At 42.6% G+C, this 23,350-nt stretch overlaps 1 protein-coding gene across 4 annotated transcripts in view; it reads left to right on the top strand.

Moving 5' to 3' along the window:
• Atxn7 (ataxin 7) overlaps positions 1–23,350 on the top strand; it is a 159,660-nt gene that overhangs the window by 104,197 nt on the left and 32,113 nt on the right. For all 4 annotated transcript variants that reach the window (XM_087906297.1, XM_087906299.1, XM_087906300.1 and 1 more), the window contains one exon: positions 2,133–2,237. In XM_087906297.1, the coding sequence (XP_087762423.1) occupies positions 2,133–2,237 (105 nt within the window). The remainder of the gene's footprint in view (positions 1–2,132; positions 2,238–23,350) is intronic.

The raw sequence follows: 23,350 nt of genomic DNA, 5'->3' as shown, positions 1-23,350 counted from the left end.
ATTAACCTTCAAAGTGCTGGAATAGCATCAATTTTTGCCATGCCTACCTAAAGCATGTAACTGAATAACGCTGCCTATCACTGAATGTGGTAAGCAACGATAGACCAGCTCATCATAGGCTCAGAGGAAGTTGCAGCCATTCTTAAATGAGTACTGTTTAACTTTTGTTTATTAAATAAGGTTAACTGGCTTGTTTTGGTTAATGAAATTATTAATTTGGTATTTAAATACATTTTATACTTTGCAACTCTAAATATGAAGTTTATGTCACTCCATTAATTTGAATTTTCCTCATTAGTATCTGTATTAGGATACTTAGCACAGAGATGTAATACAACTTCTGTGTCAAACAATAGCCTTAGGAAAATAGCATGTTAATAGTTGGCATAGTGGTGCATGCATTTCATCCCAGCATTCAGGAGGCTGAGGCAGGCAGATCTCAGTTTGAGGCCAGCCTGGTTTACAAAGTGAGTTCCAGGATTGTCGGTGCTGTTACACAGAGAATCCCTGTCTTGAAAAACTAAAAAGAAAAAAAGAAAACTAGCGTATTGTATGTACATTATCCCATGGAATATAACTTCACCCTACCCCCATGTGTACTGTGTTGAACCTGAAGGAAGCATGCTTTTAAAGAAAACGGTGCCTTATTTAATTCTTTGCATTTATTTAAGCTTAGTCATGGAAATAACAGTGTGCTGCAAGTTCCTTACATTGTCTGCTCAATTTATGTAATCAAAGGTGTTTAGTTAGCTAGCTCAGCATGGCATTACAGGTCGCTGATGTTAAAATCTAGATGGAATACCTACTAATCATTCTCTGGTCTTAAGTGACCATGTGCAATTGTATGCATTAATATTGAATCCCTTTTAATTGAATATAGGCTTTAGATGAAGTACTTCACCACTTCCTGACTCGGTTTCTCCTTTTGAGTAGGGACAGTGGGACCTGTGTAAGTAGCTGTCCGGATAACATGAGCAAACAGGACAAAGAAACTACTCAGTGATGGTGCTTGTGTCCCAGAATTGTGATGTCCTTAATCCATTTCAGATTGATGTCTATTTATGTGCAAGTCAGTGTAACAGACACTTCCAAGAAAATCAATTTGATGTTTTAGTATCATTTTCTGACATCTCTTATGGTTTTTTTTCTTTTAAAACCAGTACTAATATGCATGAAAAGTGAAATTAAATCTATAGGAAAGAGAAAAGAGGCCCATTAGCCTCCCACGTAGTTTTTTACTAGTTACTTTTGGGGGGGCTTGGGGGTGAACCCAGGGCCTTGCTCAGGCTAAGCAAACATCCACCACTGAGCTACACCTCCAGCCTCCTTTCTTCCCTGTCTCCCTTAGTTTGATCTGCTTAAATATTTGCCAAGTTAAAATGTGCTATCTGTGCACTCATTGAAATACTTGCTTAAAGTAGGTAATTTTGAAGTATTTTATTGAATTGGTAACTAGACTATTAATAACAACATCTAATAGTTGAACCTTTTATATTTAACCGTGTTGACAAGAAATGAAATTACTGTGCATTCATATGTGTGTATGTGTGTGTATTCGTAGTTTGGTTTTCATTGCTGTTTAAAGACAAAATAAAACTTGTCTCCTGCCCTATTCTGAAAATCAAACTACAATTAAATGAATGAACTTCTGTGTTTGTACCCAAGTCAGTCTGGAGGAATTAGGATGTCAGAGGTTATTGGGCCTTAAAAACAAGTAGAAAACCATTTTCTTTGTATGGCATGGTGGTGAAATGGGTATCTCTGTACCTTTCTTACTTGGTCGTAGGACTTGGGACTAGCTGATTGGAGTAGAATGTATATTTAAGCAAATAACATCGTTACAGCTTTGCAAGTCATTAAGCACATTTCATATTCTTGCAGATTGATCCTCAGTCATGGTAAAATTCACCTTTAATCATTTTATTGTCTTAGTGTATTCACTGTGTACATTTTAATAGTGCCAATACACCTCGTATTGGTTCTTATCGCGCTGTATGTCAGCCCTTTGTTACGGCCTTAGCCTGGTTTGATTTCTTTTTCAGTCATGACAGGCCCTTCTTCCCTGTAACACGCGCTCCTCCAGATGCTTTCGGTCCCAGCAGATAATGAGTGATACTGTTTCTCTGTTGCAGATATGCCAATATTTGGTCTCTGTCCTGCACATGATGATTTCTACTTGGTGGTGTGTAATGACTGCAACCAGGTTGTCAAACCGCAGGCTTTTCAGTCTCATTATGGTAAGTGCTGAATCATGGAATTCCTCTGGGAGAGAAAGATGAAGCCTCCAGCTCACTGCACCTACTGAAGGCAGTGATAGTACAGGGAGGTTATCTGCTCCTCCTGTTATCACTGACAGTATGTAGGCATTCCAGTTCATAGAAAGAGATTAAAAAAAAAAGCTGTCATGTCGGGTGTTGATTAAATTTTATATTTTTATTTTCTGATCTGCATTTTCTGGCTTTTCCTGAAATCTGAGGAGAAAGTATCTCTTGAAACTTTACATCACTATTATTTTTGATGTCTTTCTTTCTTGAGTCCGTGGTTGTGAATTTAGTAGGTGTTTGGTTGGTTGGTTGGTTAATTTGACTTTGGTTTTTTGAGGCAGGGTCTCTCTGTGTATCCCTGACTGTCTGGAACCAGGCTGGCCTGGAACTCATAGAGATCCGCCTGCCTCTGCCTCCGGAGTGCCGGGATTAAAGGCGTGTGCACCACACAGAAGACTGACATTGGAGGAGAAAGCCAGTCAGTTGTCCAGTGTTTTGGACTCAGGCCTTTGAAGCCTGGACTAGATTGGGCTTAAATTTAAACCTGAAGAACAACAGGTTCATTCTTTGCCTTGAGCAAGAGACCCAGTCTTAGATTGCTTTATATAGTGCAGAGGGCAGTGGCCACCTCAGTTCTCCTGCTGGGCCTGTGGAATGCCTGTGTAAAGCCAGTCCTTAGCACAGGGGTTGTGGGGGTGAGGCCTGGGAGTGAGGTGGGGGGTAGGTAGCAGAGTGGACAGAGGTCCAGCTCTAGGCACAAGATGGTCTCTGTCTAGAACTAAAACAGCCTGAGGCCTTAAGAATAAGAAGGAACTCATTGCCCACAGGTGTAGTGAGTAACTGAGAGCCTGAGAGAAAATAGCCTTCACATGAGGATTTGAAAGTAAAATCGTTTGCTGTCTGTCTATAGGTTTAATTTTTCTGTTCTTAAAGCATGCTATATAAACCTATTTTGGGAAGGCAGAAGGTAGTCTGCAATGACCTTTAAGCCCCTACAGTTGCGAGTGTTTGGAGAGACTAGACCAGGCTCCCATGGACAGCGACACGGTTTATGTACTGAACCCCCATATTTGGTGGGTCCAGGCAGGTGTCAGAGTGACATGAGTAAGCTCTGAGCCAAGAACACCAGGCTGTCTGGAATGTGCTAGACAGTATCACAGGCCAGAGCTGTTGTACCCATTTGTGGATGAACCCTGTACAAAAGTAGGCCTTTGCTATGTGTTGATGGTGACCTGTTGCCGTTACTCAGAACCAGGACATGGCTTAGTGATGCTTCCAGGAACCGATGGGCAGACTGGATTAGAAGGCAGCACTAGAGAAACCCTAAACCTGTTGCTGCCTGCAGGACTTTTTTAGGCTTAAAAGGGCACTCTTGGTCATCTTTGAGGATTGCTTTACCTAGCGATGACAGCACATTACGCAGCCTTGGTTTCCTGTCTCAGGATGCAGGATCAGTGTGGGGAGCTGTTGACTAAAGCACAGAAGATACAAGTATTTTCTTTTTCAAATCAAAATTTATTATGTATACAGTGTTCTACCTGCATGTATGCCTGCAGGTCAGAAGAGGGCACCAGATCTCATTACAGACAGTTGTGAGCCACCATGTGGTTGCTGGGAATTGAACTCAGGACATTTGGAAGAGCAGGCAGTGCTCTTAACCACTTGAGCCATCTCTTCAGCCCCAAGCCATCTCTCCAACCCTGCAGCATACAAGTATTTTTAAAACCGTCATTTTAGTGCTAAAATTAGACCCAGATTTACTTTAATCTCCTGTACTTACCTTTCTCTCAGTCCCTGGTGCATAGTGACATCAAAGATACTGAGCGTGAGGCGAGGCCCTCTAGTGGCAAGGGAAATAATACAGCTCTGGCAGAGGATGAGTGTCCTGGAGGCCTTTGTCTGAGTCAGCTGCAGAAGAGAGTATTGGTGGAATTAGAAAGGGTATGGGAGACAGATCAGCTCAGGACAGGCATGGGCATCGTGAAGTGTAGGAGGGATGCCATCATATCTGCCTGGAGGGGAGGTGTCCCCAGGGCCAAGGAGAACCCACTCTGGGTGCCACCCTGTCAATTCTTTTGTGTGCAGGAATTGTGAAAGGAACACTATTTTTGGAAACCACTCTTCCCGCCTCCCTTCTCCCCTTCCTTTTTGATGAAATTCCAGGAGGACAATTCTTGCATTCTCTTTCTATAGTTAGTAACTATAAAAAATGGTTTTCAAAATCAGGATCTTGCCAAGCAGCCACTATCATTTGTTTATTGCAGTACAGATGCTCTAACTCATGGTGGGACTCCATGTTAATAAGCCACTGTAAACGAAAATACTGGGTGTTGGAGATGCGTTTTAATCCTCCTAATTTAGCAAACCTAGTGTAGCGATTCTGTCACCAAGAGCTTTTCCCACGACGCTGTGGCTGACTGGGAGCTATGGGCTGCTGCTGTCACGCATAGCAGCAGGTTTGGGCCTAGGAAGCGGGCAGAATTCACACTACAGCTTCTGTTGACTGTGTTGTTTTCACATCACTGTATGGTCAAGGCAGTCATGAAAAGGCTGTGGAAAGCAGCTTTAGCAGGAGCGTTGCTGCGGGCTCCGAGCTCTTTTTGCCTGTAGTGGCCATGAGCCTACCTTCCTTTCTGCTCCTTGACTGTGTTGAGTGCTTGGGATTCCTGAAGATGTCAGCATTGGGAGTCAGAGCTTGTCTTAAAAAATCTCATACCGGCCAGTGGAGTGAGTGTATCTTTTGATTAGAAGTGTGGTAGTAATTTCCTGTGAGTTCATGAGTTGCTGGTATTGACTCTGACTTTTAGGAACAAACGGACAGTTGCTCTGAAATCCTATAGGTAGTTCATTGAAAACAACCAAAGTCAGGACAGGGAAGGGCACCACAGCGCAGTTCGTAAGGTACTTACATTGGTGAGATGGGTTTTGAGGAAACTGGTGGGCAGCACATTGTTGCCTAGAAAAGTGGGCATGTGATCTCTGCTAGCAAACTGCCTTTGGGGGAAACCCCGATGGTGCCAGCTACAGCGTCGCTGCAGTGTTCTGACTGCTCTCATGGTATAGCCAGTTTTCTCTCCTGAAGCGGTGTGGTAATAGGAATGTATGTTTTCTTGACATTGCTGTAATGTTTTAAAATATTCTAGCATTCCTCGTGTTTATCTTCAGTTAGTTACTCAGCATTTTTAACCACGGGCTGTTTCTTATGTTTAATATCCAATTAAAAAAAATATAATTTGAGTTAGTGGATTCAAAAAACCTGTTCTGCATCTGAATCAAGGGTGCTTTCTGAGTAGACCGCTTCCCAAAACCTACTTGAGACTTAACCACATTGGAATCTCCATGAGCAGAACCCAGGAGCTGGCAGTGGACACCTCCTTTGGCTGGTTGTGACTTGCAGGTTGGCCAGCTCCCTGCTCTCACAGATACCATCCACTCTAGGACTGTTAGAGGTGCTCACAGGGGCTGGCACTGGGACTGGTACACACCTATTCAGACTTGTGGACTCTACCAGTGATGCAGAGAAAGGAGGCCCTGTTTTTAAAAATCTATTTTGAAGTCTTTGTATCATGGCTGGCATCGTCGATTGCTGCTGAAGCTGTAAATATGAACAAGGACTAAGATAATAACTTTCTCTAAAGCCCAAAGTGCCATTCTTTTGAGGTGGCAATCTTAGTGAGTTAGTGATGGATGTGTTGGCCATGTGCTACTGGATAAACTGTTCTTACCACCTTTTTACACAGACACAGGAGGGATCTTATGTAACAGAACTAGGTGAGACATATTAATTCATCTTGGACAGGTACCATATTTAGAGTCTCTATAATTAATTGAAACGCTAATCAAATATCAGCCCTTTGAGCATTTTGCCTTAAATTGGTTAGACTGATCCACTCATTAACCCTTTGGGTCAGCTTGACTCTGAGCTAGGGCATGATAGTGACTTGTGACTAAGCCATTCATTCCCAATATTAATCAGGCTCTAACTGATGAAATTTGACTTATTTACTGACTTAATTTCATTTACTATTTTTACTAAATCAGTCTTTATTTGTATAAATCACTTAACAAAGAGAACTCTAAGAGAAACAGAAAAGGCTAGTGTTGTTTATCATAAAGAATGGCAGTGTCAGGTAGAGAATATTTAATTCTTTGCTGTTGGTCTTGCCAGTATTAGCTATGAATCTGAGACCTCCCCCTTTTGTTTAAAAAGAGCCTGAATGGCTAGGAGTGATAGTGTACCCCCAGACTAATAGCAAGTGTGTGGTGTAGGTTAGCCAAAGAGTTGAAAGAGGTTCAGAAAGTGCATTTGTTGCACTTATGATTCAATTTTAATAATGTTAGGGGTCAAGTATAGTCCATTGTTTGGGAAATGCCAGCTTAAGCTATTTGACTTTATTTCCTTTGATGATTTAGGAGTTTAACCCTTGGAAATAACAGACTTGGGAAGCAGAATTCTAGACTCTTTTGTTGCTATACAAAAGGCTCACATGCCGGTACCTTTGTCATCCATCATTTGCTCATACTAGTCACTGTAAGTGCCATGTGAATCCACTGGTCAGACCTTAGTGTAACTCAAGCATGTCAGACCTCTGCTCACAAATGACAGCCATAATTGACTGCTTGGGAGCAACGTCGATAGGAGCATTGCTATCATCTTACAACTCTTTCCCCTTGAGTGTATGATGGATCTTGCTGTTAATGAAGTGGGTGCTTTGTATTTTGTGGGTGCCAGCATAAATTACATTCAACAAAATGTCATTTTCATTAGAGTATGGGTAACTTACTCAGGAGAAATCTTGTGCTAATTAATTAGTTCATCTCAAAGAATGTTAATATAAAAGTTAAATGATTCTCACTCTGAAATGTTGTGCTAGATCTGGTTATATGCCAGTTTTCATTGTTGATAAAATGGATAGGTGTTTGTGACTAGCAATTGCTGCCATATGACTGGGTTACTTTGCATCACAAACAGAGGGTTTGCTATTTAATAGAGAACAACCACCCCTCTGATCTGATTGATGTAGACACAGGAAGCAATGCTTTTAAGGTGTTTGTATGTCTTATTTTATTTGACTATTTTGGTGACTTTTTGAATGAGAAAAAAATGTTTAACTGTGGAAAATTTTTGCCAATGAATTGTTACAGCCTGAGTCTTTTTCGACTTTGAAATTTTGTCAGTAACTAATATTTTTTAAGATTAGCTTTAATTAAAGCATCTAATTCCCACAGATTGCTGATTATTTTAATAGTACTTGATGATTTCCAAAGCATTTTTGCACATATTATTCCATTTTCTGTTATTTCTACTTTACAGATGAAAGTCCTAAATTGAATTTCATTTGCACAGATAAAAAATACCAAGCTGCCTGTTTCTTACATGTAATATGGGTGGATGGAGTAAAAGAAAAGCCCAGGAAGATACAGTTAATTCTCCCTGTAGTGGTCTGTGTGATTAGAGACAGATGTGCTGTCTTAGGTCAATTCTTTAAGTTTCTTAGTAGCTTGATCAGCATTGTGAACCTGTTAGTTACATCAGAGAGACCCTGTAGCAATGGAAAGATGCAGTAGTGGGAGGCAGATGTTGGATCCGGCAGTCACTGCCTTTTCCTCCTTCCTATGTCTTTCCTATGTACTTAACCCAGAGTCATGGCAGTGAGCCAAAGCCAAGGTCCGTTTCTTGGCTTTGGCTTGTAGAAAATGTTTTGTAGCTCTTGACAGAATTTTATTACTTTATTTCTTTCTGCAGTTAATAGATAAACTGCTATTGCCGTTCTTTCCCCTGCAGTCAGAGAGCCATGGAGCTAAGCAGAGCAGATATATCTTAGCAGAAGTGACGTGGGACAGACATGTTTCCATGTTGTGCTTAATGTGTGTGGAAGGATGATTTGACCCACACTCTTTGCAGCTTAATTATATGTTGTAAAATAAATTCACGTTTTTCTTTATCACTAGCCAAATAGTGCTAATCAGAACTTTCAGACAAGTTCAGTAGGGTCAAATAAAAGGATGTTCTTCTTCTGGATTATATAATTTTCTCTTTTTTCCCTTCATTATGTGATAAGTAGCGAACTCTATGCTGATGTCTTTTTCTGCTGTTTGAAGGAACATTTTAATTTCTAGTTATAAAATATATTGATTTTTCCCCTTCTATCGATACCTGCTTTTATTAATATCTGTATCTTTAGGATTTTTTAACAAATATTTGTTTTGTGCCAGTTACGTGTCAGGCATTTCTCCATGCTGTTAGCAGAACAGTAGAGCTGGTACCACACAATCTGTTTTGTTTATGGGGGGGATGGAGAAAAAAAGATGACCACAGAGCAAAAGAGCTTTTCCCAGAGTGACTCCTGCTAGGGATAATGTGTGAAGAGGAGCTAGGGCTGCTCTGCTCGCGAAAGACAGCTTCTGTGCAGAGTTGGTATTTCAGCTCAGCAGCGAGAAAGAGCCAGTCCTTTGAGATCTGGGGGAGAGTGTTTCATGCAGAGGGTCAGCAAGTGTAAAAGGCTCAGGATGGAAGGAAGCTCGGCAGAATGGCTCATGAGGAGGGAAGGGGTCTGGAGTGAAGTTGGAAAAGGAGGACCAGGTCAGGTGATACGGTGGTTCCTATAAGGTGTGGAGCAGTCAGATTGAGGGTTGTCAGATTGACACTGTGTCACTAGAGGACTGTGTTGAAAAGTGTCAAGCTCTCCTTTGATTACTTGGTGGATATAAGGGCCACAATGGGAACCAGAGAAATCAGTTAGTATGTTGTTTTGCACTGGCTACGGTTAAAAGGTGGATGAGAAAAACTGTGTTAGGTTAGGATTGTGGTAGCTGGAGCAGAGAGCTGGGAGTGGGGGTGAAATCTACTTTGGAGATTTGGAGCCAGCAGGGTCTCCTGGTGGTCAGAGTAGGGGCAGTGGGGGAAAGGAAGAGAGAGCAATGTCATGGGATTTTAGTTTGAATAGCTGGGTGAGATTTTATACTAGAAATTGTTAAACAACCTTCTTTAAAGGTATTTTGCTAGGTATATTAAATGTATGTATATACTCAACCATGAGTGATGGTGCACACCTACACAATCCCAGTACTCAGGAGGCAGATGCAGGAAGATTGTTCCAAGTTGGTGGTCTGGGAAAGATAAGATACACTGAGTTCAAGGTCTGCCTGAGGTAGAGTAAACCCTATCTTATAAAAGAAATACGTGTGTGTGTGTGTGTGTGTGTGTGTGTGTGTGTGTGTGTGTGTGTGAGAGAGAGAGAGAGAGAGAGAGAGAGAGAGAGAGAGAGAGAGCGCTAACTGCTGCCTAGTGGCTTTCTGAGAAGTTGAGAGCTGTTATGACTCTCCTAGCCATAAGAATATTAACCTCACCAGAAGGAGGTGATGAACTGATTAGCTCACTTTCTGTTTTTCTAAAGCCTTTCACCATTTCTTACACTCATATGTTTAATTATATTTTGACTTTGAAGAAAATTTCTCAACCCATACATTCTTACTACTAGTGCAGCAGAACGTCTCCTAAGTCTAGATAATATTTAGTCATAGAAGGCAAAGAAATACTTCAAAATGGGTGACTTTGAAAAACTCAAACAATTCAAAATAATTTTTTCTGGCACATGTAGGAAACTGCTGTTTATTCTGTATGGCTTTTACTTTAGGGAAAAAAGCTAACCTTTCCAGTTAAGGGTTCACCCCTGTAGAATGTTTGGCCTCTTAAGGATGGAGTTTTTGGCCGGATTAATGGCAGGCCAAGGGAAATACATCACCCTTTTCTAGTCTCACACCCTCATTGCACTTGGTGTAATTGATTGTCTTTGGATAGTGTTCATGTTTGCCTGTGAATTGTTAGCAAAGCTTAGGGATCAGACGATGGTTCTCAGCCATCTTTGAAAATCTTTTTACCCATGAGGGTAAAAGATAATGTGTGTGCCTTCTATATGTAAAGTTTGACTTAGCCCTGAAAAGCCATTCCCTGAAAGATCAGAAGATGTAAGCCAGAGCAAAGCTACTATGCAGGATTAGCCCCGGGCTGAATTATCTCATATAAACTCCATTTTCCAGCTTTCCTAATGAGCATGGCATGATGGTGTAGCTGCGTTTCCTGGGGAAGCTAACCTGGTTCTAAGATGGCAGTCTTTCAGGCCCTCAGAGGAATGAATTGCCTGGTATTCCCAAGTTTGAAAATACTTTCCTCCCTTTCAAGTGCTACTTGGCAGCAGCTGAGGAATGCTAAAGCTGCTCTAAGTGCCAATTAAGGCCAATTATAACCCGCCTGGCCTGCTGAGACGAAGGAGTTAGTGGAGCTTGTGTTCTTGTAAGACAAAGCACTGCCTACCGCCAGTGACCGGAACACAGTATTCCTGACTGCCAACAACTTGTTTGCCGCCATACGGAACATAGGATGACACTTGTGCTGACTTTTAGGGGTGCTGTTTAGGAAATCCCAAGGTTTATGAAGGATAGACTAATTTCTGTAGTAGTAACTTACATGTTACTCTAATCCTTCAGTCTCTTCAAGTGCTGTCTCTCCATCCTTCTTCACCTTGGTTGCGATCACTGATAGATAAGAGGGCCTGACTGCCTACTCTGTACTTGGCCCTGCACTGTGTGTCTTGCTTGATTTGCTCCCCACCTGTAGGAGGAGGCACAATGCCAGGTGAAGCCAGAATCCTCTTTCCCTGGGCCATACAGTTGGACGTGCTCAGACCAGCCTCTGTGCCTTCATCCCAAGCCCTCTTTGCCCTCTGGCTGCTAGGAGCTCCAGTCCACAGTGCATACCGTTAGGGTCACTGCATGACTCTGCACCGCAGTAAAGCTGGTGTGTGTACACCATTCAGATGGTGACAGAGGATTGGACTGCAAGGTGAGGATGTAAAATGATATTTACATCTTAGTAAAATGGAATTTTCATCTATTTTTTTAAAAATATTTATTTATTTATTTATTATGTATGCAATGGTCTGCCTGCATGTGTCCCTGCAGACAGAAGTTGGCACCAGATCTTATTACCGGTGGTTGTGAGCCACCTTATGGTTGCTGGGAATTGAACTCAGAACCTCTGAGCCATCTCTCCAGCCCCCATTTTCATATTTTTAATGAGTTGCCTTAATTATTTTCATAGGAAAAAAATAGACTACAGCAATAACAACAACAGCAAATCTTCATGTACACTGTTGAAAAATTATTTAAACAGAGTAGTAATGTTTTCCAGAAAAACAAAGCCAAAGCCAGGGCTACCTCAAACAAGGCTTTCTTCAGAGTGCTGAGTCATGTGGAATCTGATCTTTATTCTTGGTTATTGTATTTATGTACACATTCTCAGTTCACTATCACTCATACTTTCTCTAAAATAGTTTTAAAAAGTTCAAATTATTTCTCTTAAAATAATTGCCTGCCTACGTCACAGCTGCTCTGTAGGCTGAAGTGGGAGGTCACAGGCTCCAGGGCCTCAGCAGCAAGACGGTCTCAGAATAAAGGAGACATGAGCAGGCTTCAGAGACCTTCCCTGGCTGGTCACGGTACCTCGACTTAGTTCCACAGCATCCACAGTCCCCTGCTTTCAGCACTTCTGTTTTCTTACGAGCACTGTCCCTGTGTACAGAAGGGATACTTAGGAAAGCACACACACAACTACAAATGCACGGTAACTTTAAGTTGTTCATTGTTTCTAGCCAGTAGGGAAATGCAAACTAAAACTACTTTGAGATACCACCTCACCCCAGGCAGAATGGCTGTCATCAGTAAATTTCAACAACAGATGTCAAAAAGGATTTGGAAAGAAAGAAAACCCTCATATACTGTTTGATGAGTGTGCAAATTAATGTGGTCATTATGGAAATCATTTTGGAGATTTCTCCAAATTAAAAAGAAAAAAACTACCATGTGACCCCCCCACTGTTTCACTCCTGAGCATGTACCCAAAGAACTTCATACCCTAGGCAGACATTTGGTATGTTTATAAAATGGAATACTATTCAACTCTAAAGAAAAATGAAATCACAAAGTTTGCTAGAAAATGGATAGACTTGAAACTAACAATATTAAGTGAGGTCATATAATCTCAAATAAAAAGTCCCATATGTTCCCCCTCCTAATCAGAATCTAATAAATAGTGTTTGTATATAAACAAGTGCACCTGTGGATATTGTATAGCAAGTAGAAAAGAACTAGAAGGACCAAGTGTTAGCTGATGCGGAGTGAATGCAAGCTCATAATGGGATGGCTACAAAGATAATTGTCTTCCCAATTCTCACTCTCCTGGCCTGATCATCTCTGGTGGCAGTGCATAAGAACGCACTAGGTATTGAAAGAGTGAAGCATCATGGCTTTGGGTACAAATATCCGCTCTAACTGTTCATGGGGTTGTGAGTCTTTGGGTCTGATTAATTAGGGCATGTGGATTGGTTTTTGTTTGTTTTGCAACCATCTTTGTAATAAAATTTAAAATAAAAGTAATAAATTTAAACTAAAGAAGATACTCAGATATTTGCATGAATGGATACTGAAGGCTGCTCCCATGTGTGCAGTGGGACTGAGCCTTAGTAAGAAAGGCCCCTTGTCCCAGAGACCTTTCCGTTGTTCCCTGGGGCTGGCAAGTGAGCAGTCACTGTGGACAAAACTAAAACCTTTTGCATTTAGATTGCACATGATAGAATTTGCTTCTCTTCTGGTTTAAGAAATCCAGTGACTTGAAATCTTCTCTGTTAACTATTATAAACAGGGTCTCACTCAGTCCACGTTTGCCTGACTTACTATGTAGCCCGGTCTACCCTAGAATCCCAGAGATGATCCCAAGATCTGGGAACAGGGTGCGAACCAAGATACCCAGATGAAGTCTTTATTTGTGCTAATTAATTTTAGGATTTCAGGAGAATTTTTTTTTTTTTTTTGAGTACTTATCAGCCTGCTCGTCTCCTCTGGTGTCTTCAGGACTACTGTAGTTTTGAGTTTCTGGTTACAGCTGTGAAACATTGAGGGTAGAGTCCGAGCAGGGCGCTGGCTACTGCACAGGTATCCGCACTGCAGTCGCGGTGGAGCCCGAACGCTGGCTGCAGATGTAGAGCAGTGGGCAGTGCTCCTTCTTCAGTTCTCTTAGAGCGTGTTTCTGCTTTCCCTCAGATTCTCCTGCCTTCTGGTAAAATCATTTACACCAGAGAGTTCCTGACTTTTGCTAAGCAGTCTTTCTCCCCTCCCCCACCAGCCTCTCATAGCCCATTCTATTCTACTGCCGTCTTTAGTCTAGACTTCTCCAAGTGCCTTGACAGTGTTCTCCCTCATATCTACAATAAAAACCTTCTCCACAGCCACACCTAGGAGTGGTCATATCCTTATTCTCTCTCTCTCTCTCTCTCTCTCTCTCTCTCTCTCTCTCTCTCTTTCTCTCTCTCTCACACACACATCTCTGTCTGTCTGTCTCTCTCTCACACACACACCTGTCTCTCTCTCTCTCTCTCTCACACACACACACACACACACACATGTGGGGACTCCCATTTTAACATTTTTAATGTTCATTCTGACCCACCAAGCATCTGAGGCATTATTCCCTAAAACTCAAATCAGCTGGCAGTTTTTCTCAGGTCTGTTTAACAGTAAGGATTGTCGGTAACACGAAGAGGTAGTTTGTGGAGATTGTCATAGTGCTGAGATGGAGACAGCCAAGCCAGCATCACCCGCTCACAAGGAGCTACAGGAGAGCTTGCCGCTTTGGCTCTCCAATGATTGGATGGCTTAACCACACAATAAGCATATATAGTATTGGACAGATTTGAAAATATGTATCAAAAATGGGTCCAGATTGTTCTTACTTGATTTAGGAAGGAAAATTTGGCTGTAAAAAGTTTGCTTAATACACTTGACTCCTTAGTGAGTATAGCTAGTGTAGGGAAATAAAACTTGGAGAAAGGCTCCTGATATTTATAGAAATACCATAATTACTCAGGTTTTAAATCAGCCTGTATACTTTCAGTAGCATTGCTATGCTACAGGTATCTGGAAAACAACAGTGTGAGTAACTCACATTTGTAATAGGCAAATTCATAAATTCCATATTCAGTTCTGACCATCCGCCTCTTTAATGGAGAAGAGTGGTTCTCAGCCTGTGGGGTCGCATATCAGATTCCTGCACATAAGCTACTCAGATTACGATCCATAGCAGTAGCAAAGTGCAGTTATGAAATAGCAGTGAAAATAATTTTATGGTTAGGGTCACCACAACAGGAGGTCACAACATTAGGAAAGTTGAAAACCACTGATAAAGAAGAGTTAATTTATACCAGCCAACATACCTTGTATCAGATGAAATTAAACTCCACCCCGTTATCTGTTGATCTGCCAGGACCTTTGTCATTCAAGTGCTTTTTACAGTAGTAGCAAATGTTACATAAGCCCAAACATGGAGCGTGTTTGGAGTTGGTGGGCAGACTCAAATCATGATGCAGGCTTGCAGTAGCAAGTGTGCAGTGAAGCACGGCCGAGCTCTGAATGGAAGGTAGCAAGGAGCCTCTTGGGAGGAGCCCTTCCTCTGCACAGAAGCCAAAAGCTCCGCTGGGTGAGTTTTTCCTGGCAGTTTTCAGAAGCTGGCTTTGGCCTAGGGCCTGGCTCTGAATAAGCCTGTGGAAGGTAGGTTAGGACTTTGCTAACTAGCATAGAGCCCAGCTGAGTCTGGAAGAGTTTGTGGAGTTCTCTTTTCCTTCTGGCGTTTGTCCTGTCCTGCTAAGGGCCTGGAGGGAGGGCTCTGCTGCTCCAGTGCTGGAGGGAGGGAGCTCTGTGGTGCTTGGGGGATCAGTGCTAATCTCAGCAAGAGGGATTAGCTGCTGCAAGCTGTCCACGGGAGCCATTCTGAAATGTCATTTGAGTGATCTGGCCAAAGTTCAAACGCACACAGGAGTTGAGTTTGCTATTAACTCATAGGAAGTGCTGAGGTCTGCATCAAACTACTCCCGGATTTCAGAACACAGAGAAAGCATTGGGTACTCCCCTCTAAAAATGGAAGAGCCTTGTAACACCCTCTGACTGTTTTGTTTTTTAATCCTGCGGTGAGTGAGGTTTCGTGACAGACAGCTCAGTGTTTCCTGTAGAATGTGTTTGAAAGTTATTTTGTCCGGTACTTGAGATTCACAGTAGAACCTTAAACAGCACTGTGTGAAGGACAACAGCTCCAGAGCAGACAGCAGCGAAAGTGTGTGTACTTCACTATGGTTTTTTACTCAGATATTTTATTTTTTTAGTTGTATTGTTGCAGCACCAGCAGAACTATGCTAATTACTTACCTCATTTTTTCTGTCTTGGGCCGGGAGTGAGATGACAGTCAAGTTCTTTAGTTTTTACTGGGTTCAAGTTTCATGCCTTCTTCAATAATGTGCTTGACTGAGTGGTTTCAGTTCAGGTTAAAACAGCTCCCCAGTTGTAGGGTTTTAAATATAAATAGATCTTTAATCAGAATGCTGGTGATAGGATTTTTCTCAAAATTGCCAGCTTTAGTGTTGGTGTTTCTGGTTTCATTTTTGCTGGTGCTGGTGCCAGTGCCTTTCACTTGCAGGTAGACACTTTTTCTGTGTAGAATAAAAAGCATGACTGTCAAAAGAGAGGCACCCTGCCTCACTCTTGACTGACAGGTGCATGTAGGCGGAGCCTGTTGGGCAGTTTCCGACGGAGGTTTGCTGTTGTCCTGTTTTGGTTCATTAAGTTTGCTGTGCTCATCCAGAATAAGATGAAATAATAAGGGTGCAGAATTAGGGTTCTGAGACAGATCGAGCCAGCACGCAGCAGGTGGTGCGTCTGTCTGTTGCTCCCTGGAATTGAGCCTCCTCCTTGACCTGGAAGATGAAACTGACTGGGGTTCTACACAGAAGTTCCACCTTTAAAAAGCAATGAAAACAAACCAAGTCTATAATTACTGGTTTGCTATTTTTTTTAATGTTCTTTCTCTTCACTTGTGAAAATGAAATTACATTATGTACCTAGGCAGCCTAAAGTTGTTGCTGTCGCACACACTGGCCTGAAACTCATGCCTTTTCTGGCCTCAGCTTCCTGGGTACGGGGATTACAGGTGTGAACCACTACCTCTGGCTAAATATTTTATTTTGTTTTATTTTCACATTTCAATCATTTTTACAGAATAAGCTGACAGCTAAAATTTTAGTGGCAAATTGATGAATTTGTAGGGTGATGTCCCCCTCAACAGATAGCTGTACCCCGAGATTGGTGGGCTGGGGAGTTTTCACCACTCTTACTTTGTTTTTACCTTCTTTTGTCGTATATTGATAGCCAAGGAATTGAAACATCTCAAGGGAGTAATGTGACAGTATGTCCGAGTGATGGTGTGAGGTCATATCTACTTCCGGCCCAGTGACTGGTGGCTGTACTCTGTCAGCATCCAAACTAGGCTTTGGATAATGCCTAGTTTCCTGAGAACAGCAGAGAGAGAGAAATCCCTATGACTCTTGGCAAAGTAAAGTTGTCAGCCACCTTGTGATTCATGGATTGGCAATGGATGCAATCAGAAGTAGTGACACCTATGTCACAGTGGTGGCCCAAACATCTTGACGATTGGTTTTGTTCAGAGCTATATGTAGCAGCTTTTTCTGAGAAGGCATTCTCCCTGACGTGTGTCTCAGGCAGTAGTAGCCCTCAAGCAGAAGTCTGAGTCTGTGACAGGATCTCAGAACTAGAAAGATAGGAGGCCTGCGGGAGCCCAGCTGGCCCTCCAGGGTGTTCCTTCAGAAGTTTTCCTTCCAACAAGGTGTCCATGACAGCAGTGGGGAGGACGAGGTGCTGCTGCCAGGCCCAGTGGTAAGGGTTGGTGACATTCGGTATTTCTGTCTCTGGCGCAGTATTGGGTACCTTTGAAAATTGGTTTTACAATGCTCTCAGAGCCCTACAAGTTAATCAGGCAAAGAAGGACTACCCCAGATGTTCCCTGCGTGTTCGTGTCTCTCACATACTTGAGAGCACAGTAAAAAGACAGTCCTCTTGGGACGCATTCCTGGCAGGGGATTATTTGAGGTTGCCATATTCCTACTCCTTTCTTAGCAACATTATTTACAGTCCATTCACGCTCGTCCCTCCCCCACCAGTGGAGTCATTCTCCCTTGTAATCTGCCCTTTGTGATCTGTTCTCTTTCATGCACAGTGTGAATGGCTCGCTGCAGTGTGAGCCCTGCCCAGAGATGTGGAAATGCCAAGAGCTCAGATCCTTTAGTGCGGCCTTTATTTCCGTTATAAAGCGCTGACTTGAGGAGCTTGATAATTTGATTATAGACCTTTGGTGAGAAGTTGTTTCAAGTGGCCCAAGTGCTGTAAGTGACTCTCTTTTCTCCACTTCTTACTCAGGTTTTGCTTTAAAAAGCACCCCTACGTTAGAGGAGAGGAAAACGCTTTGGCAGAGGTAGCAGTTGGAGACTAATTTGTTAGGGCAGCCAGTATTGAAATCATCCCTTTCAGTTAAATCTCTCTAGTGGAAATGATGCCAAGTGCTTTGTGGTGAAGAGTTCTTTCTCAGTGTTTTCCAGTGCCATTTGTAACCCACCTAAACATGTCTGAAGTGCCTCCCGGCCCCAGCTCGGCATGCCAGAGGTCAGCTCTGGATCCCCCAGCTTACAATTGGAGTGTTTTAGGGACAGTCCCACCGGTGGCTTCCCTCTCAGCAATTAGACCGTGTCAGACTTTCTCTAGAGCATCTCATCCCATGCCAGGAGAACGGAATCAAAGAGAAAGAAGCTTGAGACCTGAAATGAGCCTGTGATAACCATGGCTGCAGCAGAGCTAACCGTGCTTGCTGGTCAAGTGCGTGGGCGTGCTTCTAAATAGAAGGGGACGGTGACAGGAAGAGCTGGTCCCTGTCACAGTGACACTGTTACCTAAAAACGCCCTTGTGTGCTCAGTCCATGCCGAGATTTCTCAAATGGGATGCCACATGGTTCTTTTAAGAAGTTATTAAAATAAATATGAACTCCTAATTAAAGTAAGCCATTGTTAGATAGGCATTGCTTAGAGCAGGGCTAAAACAGACATCTTTAGTCGGCTACTCCGTTTACTAAGTGTAGCAAATAAGAAACCGAGAGGACAGAGTTTGGAAAGGTCTGAAGCCCGACTTGGTTGCTAGTGAAGCTTTAGGGAACACTGCTGTAGTGCAGAGTTGGTATGTGAGTGGGAGCTGCTGGGCATTGAGTCTTGATTTACCCCTCTTTGGAGGTCTTTATCCGGGGTATTCCTTAGGAGGTCATGATCATAAGGAAGGACAGGTGATACAATTGATGTTTTACATGTTGTCTTTGGCAGGCTGAAAATAGAGTCTAACAATTGGGGTTGAGGAAGAGCACCATTAGTGACCTTTGGCGTTTTCAACCTGCACATCAGCGTGATCAGTGTAGGCCAGTGAAGGCATCCGTGTAAATGAGAGAGAGATCCTAAAGTACACTGCTGCGTGTTATGCCTGACCAGGAGTCTGCGTGTGTCTTACATGTACTTTACATTTTGTGACCACATATAAGGCTGATTATTAAGTTTTTCTTTAATGGAAGGTGATGGTGGGATGTTTTTGGACTGAGGCTTCCAGAGACTGTATGAATTTATACATTCTTGATGCCAAATGCATACTGTTTAGTCTTCCCTGGCAGTGTCTTGAAGGAAATCTTGGGTTTGTTGCTCTTACTAAGTTGAATGTGTACCATGATCACCTTCTTCCATTCCACCTCCATCTTTTCCTGAGTTTCACTTCTGTCCTGTCAGGAAAGTAAGCTAACTTTTAAAATCATAAAATACAGTTAGCTTGAGTAAACATCTTTTGTTTTGAATTTATTTATTTTTGGATGAATTCTAAGTTTCCCCAAAACTGCTGTCTGAGGAGACCTTAGCACAGTGGTTCCCACTGTCAAGGTCAGCAGTGGAGCTCTGCAAGACCCACATTTGCTACAGCCAAATGCAGAGTTCCCGTTTTGATCTTTTCCACATCAGGGATAGGTGCTTTGTTACTCTCCGTGGATCCTGGGCAGCAGTAGGAGCCTGTAGCTCCTGTAAGCCATGCAATCCTGGGGGGAATGGTTGTTAGTCTGGGGTACACTGTGGAGACTGGGGCACTGGGGTACGCTGTGGAGACTGGGGCACTGGGGTACACTGTGGAGGCTGGGGCACTGGGGTACACTGTGGAGTACTGGGGCACTGGGGTACACTGTGGAGTACTGGGGCACTGGGGTATACTGTGGAGTACTGGGGTACTGGGGTGCACTGTAGTCTGGATTACTAGGGTACACTGCAGCAGAGCTATAGTAGTCAAGGGACACTAATTTTTAAAACTTTTCTCTGCTAAGGACCTTTTCCAGCCTGAGGAGTTTGACTGCTATGTAAAGTTGGTCAGGACTGACACAGTCCCTGTACATCCCATAGAGTGCTTGTGCTGGGCACAAATCCTGCTGCTGTTGGTGAGCTGTGTTCACCAGTCAGTTGCTTAGATAGTAAAAGAATACTAAGATGTTTAATGAGTGATACAAAAAAAGAACCCCAAGTTAAGGGAACTTTTCTAAGTATGTATCCTTTTTGCACGATGCCCATTTCAAAACGGACAAATTAATACAATGGTTATGAATGGTGGTGTACCTTGTTGTGTTTGGATGTGTAAACTGAGATTAGAATTCTAAATAGATTATTTAAGATCTCTCTGTTCTCATTCTCTCTCTCTCTCTCTCTCTTTCTCTCTCTCTCTCTCTCTCTCTCTCGGGACGGGGGTTAGTATATGTATATGCTGTGTATGTGTTTATGTATATGTACATGGTGTGTACATGTGCTTGTTTGAGTGAGTGTGGAGCATCCATGTGCCAGAGCATAAGTGTGGAGGTCAGAGGACACCTCAGGTGTTGGTCCGCAGTCCTCAGCTCTTAGTTTGCACTGTGTAAAAGCCAGGCTTAGCTGCCTATTGTAATCTGAGATTCTTCTGTCTCCTCCCATTGCTGTTGGAGTGCTGCAATGGCAGATGCGTGAGGCTGCATCCAGCTCCATGCAGATTCTGAACCAGGGTCCTCATGTGGTGGTGACAAGGGCTCATTGAGCCCAGATTTATTTTGTAAAAACAGTGTATTTAATAATCATGTCCACTCTGTCCAGTATTAAAAACATAATTCTCTGGTGGTGGCGCATGCACTTGGAAGGCAGAGGCAGGCAGATCTCTGTGAGTTTGAGGCCAACATAGTCTTCAAGAGCTAGTTCAGTACAGGCTCCAAAGCTACACAGAGAAACCCTGTCTTGAAAACAAAAACAAAACCCCTCAAATTTTAAAGACTTATAAACCACCTTTAAAAAATACTTGGTATATATTTGTTTTCAAAGCAGCATTTATAATGTTAAAATTTGTAGTTACTTGCTTTACTCCTTTTGATTTATACCTTTATGTTAAGACTTATAATTGGGGAAAAACAACTGAGCATGAATTCAGATTTATAAACTCAGTATTCATGGTTGCCTTCTGTTTGGAAACTAGAGGGATCCTCCTTCATTCTCCTCCTACTTAATGTCAGAAGTCATGGTGGAGGGTGTCCTGGCCTCTGTCTTTCTCCCAGCTCCCTCCCTCTCTATGTCCTCTCCCTTCCTCCCACTCCCCCTTTTTGTGCCTTACTTTGTATCCTCCCATCCCACCCCATGTCTGTCTACCATGTGTCTTGCTGTGTTTGGCTGTCAGTGGTGGAGCTGTTCACAGTACCTCCGGGAACAAAGTGTGCTTCCTCTGGCCTGGAGCCAGAGCACTGGGAAGGAGGGGCCCTTGGAGAACACATGGAGTTACACATCTGGCTATAGCTTTTTCTACCTAGGACATGCATGCCCTGTCCATTCATGTTCCTTTTTTGATCTCTGAACAACTGCTTTTAAAAAACTAAACAAAACTGTGTGCTCATCTTAAAATCTTATGAAAATAAGGAGATGCTGTGAAAGATTAGAGGGGTCTACTGCAAACCTAACTAAGTTTAGTTTCTCATGAGAAGGCCAGAGGCTCTTCACAGAGTAAGGTGCCAGTTCTGTGTGTGAAGAAAGCTGAATTCACAGCATACCAGGTATTTGAACTGGTGCTTTCTGCCGTCATCCCAGTCACACATGTTGACATGGTGTGTTTGGATTGTTTTATTTATTTGTTTGTTTGTTTGTTTGTTTTGAGACAAGGTTTCTCTGTGTGTTTCTCTGACTGTCCTGGAACTTGTTTTTTAGATCAGGCTGATCCCTGAACACAGAGATCTGCTTGCCTCTGCCTCCTGAGTGCTGGCATTAAAGGTGTGCACCACCACCACTGCCTGGCACAGGTTTTTTAGTAAATTAAAATTTTATCATTTTTTTAAAAATAAGAAAGAATTAGGATTGTTGAGAAATACATATCTGGAGATTTTTAATGTTGTAAATATAGTTCTGGATAAAACGGTTGTTGGGAGAATATGCTCAGGTTCCAAGAACCTCCATAACTCTGGATACTGCAGATATGTCTGTGTCCTAGTGTACCTAAAAGGAGATCAGCCAGGAAGACTCCCTGGAGCATCAGGCTGGCTACTCTGCCATAGGCAGAAACCCACAACAAATAGGAAGGCAAGGAGTTGCACTTGGGGTTTTCCTCTAATGACTATACATTTACCTGCCACATTTGTGCTTGCACTCGCGCGCACACACACACACACACACTACAGCCACAAATTACACATCATGCACACCTTCAAAATTAAGTATTAGAAATCTTGAGCCGTGGTTTTCTGAGGCAGTGTTTCTCAACCTGTAGGTCAAGACCCCTGGGGGTCACCTAAGACCATTGGAAAACAGATATTTACATTATGATTCATAACAGTAGCAAAATTATAGTTATGAAGTAGCAACAAAAATAAATTTATGTTTGTGGCTCACAACATAGGGAAATGTATCAAAGGGTGACAGCATTAAGAAGATTGAGAAGCCCTGTTTTAATGCTTATTTAGAGTTAATAGGCAAAAAGATGTTAACAAAAGAAAACAGGGACAGTAGCTGTTGAAAGTAGGAAACTGAAAGGACAAGCCAAAAGTTAAGTCAGTTATGCCATAACCAGACATACATTGTAAAATTACTGCTCTGTACAAGTCTGCAGTAAAACCACATGGAGTACCAGTGCAGTTTATAGATATATCTGTGGTGAGTTGAAGTGTGCACATTTTATATGTTCCTATGTGGCTAGTTTGACCAGGTGTAGCTTTCTACACCTACCCCCTATTTCTTCTTTATATATATATATCTATTTAATTTTTTAGAGTTTCATATATGCAGTAATCCTTTAATCATATTCACCCAGATTCCTCCTGTAAATGCCTCCCAGATTCACTTCCCCACTTCTTTCCAACTTTGTATTCATCTCCCTTTTTAATAGCCCACTGATTCCAGTTTGTGCTGTACTTCACTGGGACGGAGCCATCCAGTGGAGCTTTCCTGGGACCTTACTAGGGACCTCACCCTTGAGACTTGGCTCTTGTCCAGAAGCCATTTTATCAGCAGTGACTCAGCTCCTGCGCCTTCTTCCCTTCATGCTAGAACATGGCCTGGCTTGATCTTGTGCACACCTTGTGCAGACAAGCACAGCTGATTCTCGAGTTCAGTGGTCTTGTCAGGTCCGAGGTTACATTGCTTTGGTCTGTTCCTCCCAGTCTCTGTGTCTGAGAGTCTTTCTACCTTCCTCTTCCTGGATAGTCCATGGGCCTTGAAAAGAAGAAATATGGTATATATGTACTGTTGTGGCTAGCATTCTACAGACACTTGTTCTCTATAGTTTTTTTTTTTTTTAGCTGTAATTATCTGTGTCAACCTCTGTTCATGGCTAGAAGTTCCTCTGATGAAGCCTGAGGGCTACACTAGTCTGTGAACATAGAGATGCTGATTTAGTGAGCACTTTGATACAATGTCCACTCATTAAAATAAAAGTAGCTTGCCAAATGGTGGTGGTGTGCGCCTTTAATCCCAGCACTCGGGAGGCAGAGGCAGGTGGATCTATGTGAGTTCGAGGCCAGCCTGGTCTACAAGAGCTAGTTCCAGGACAGGCTCCAAAAGCTACAGAGAAATCCTGTCATGAAAAACCAAAAAAAGGGGGGGCTGGAGAGATGGCTCAGAGGTTAAGAGCA

The sequence above is a fragment of the Myodes glareolus genome, chromosome 5 (genome assembly GCF_982192425.1).
Source record: "Myodes glareolus chromosome 5, mMyoGla1.1, whole genome shotgun sequence".
Taxonomy (NCBI): Eukaryota; Metazoa; Chordata; class Mammalia; order Rodentia; family Cricetidae; genus Myodes; species Myodes glareolus.
Note: the sequence above shows the minus strand (reverse complement) of the source record. Positions and strands in the feature narration are given on the sequence as shown.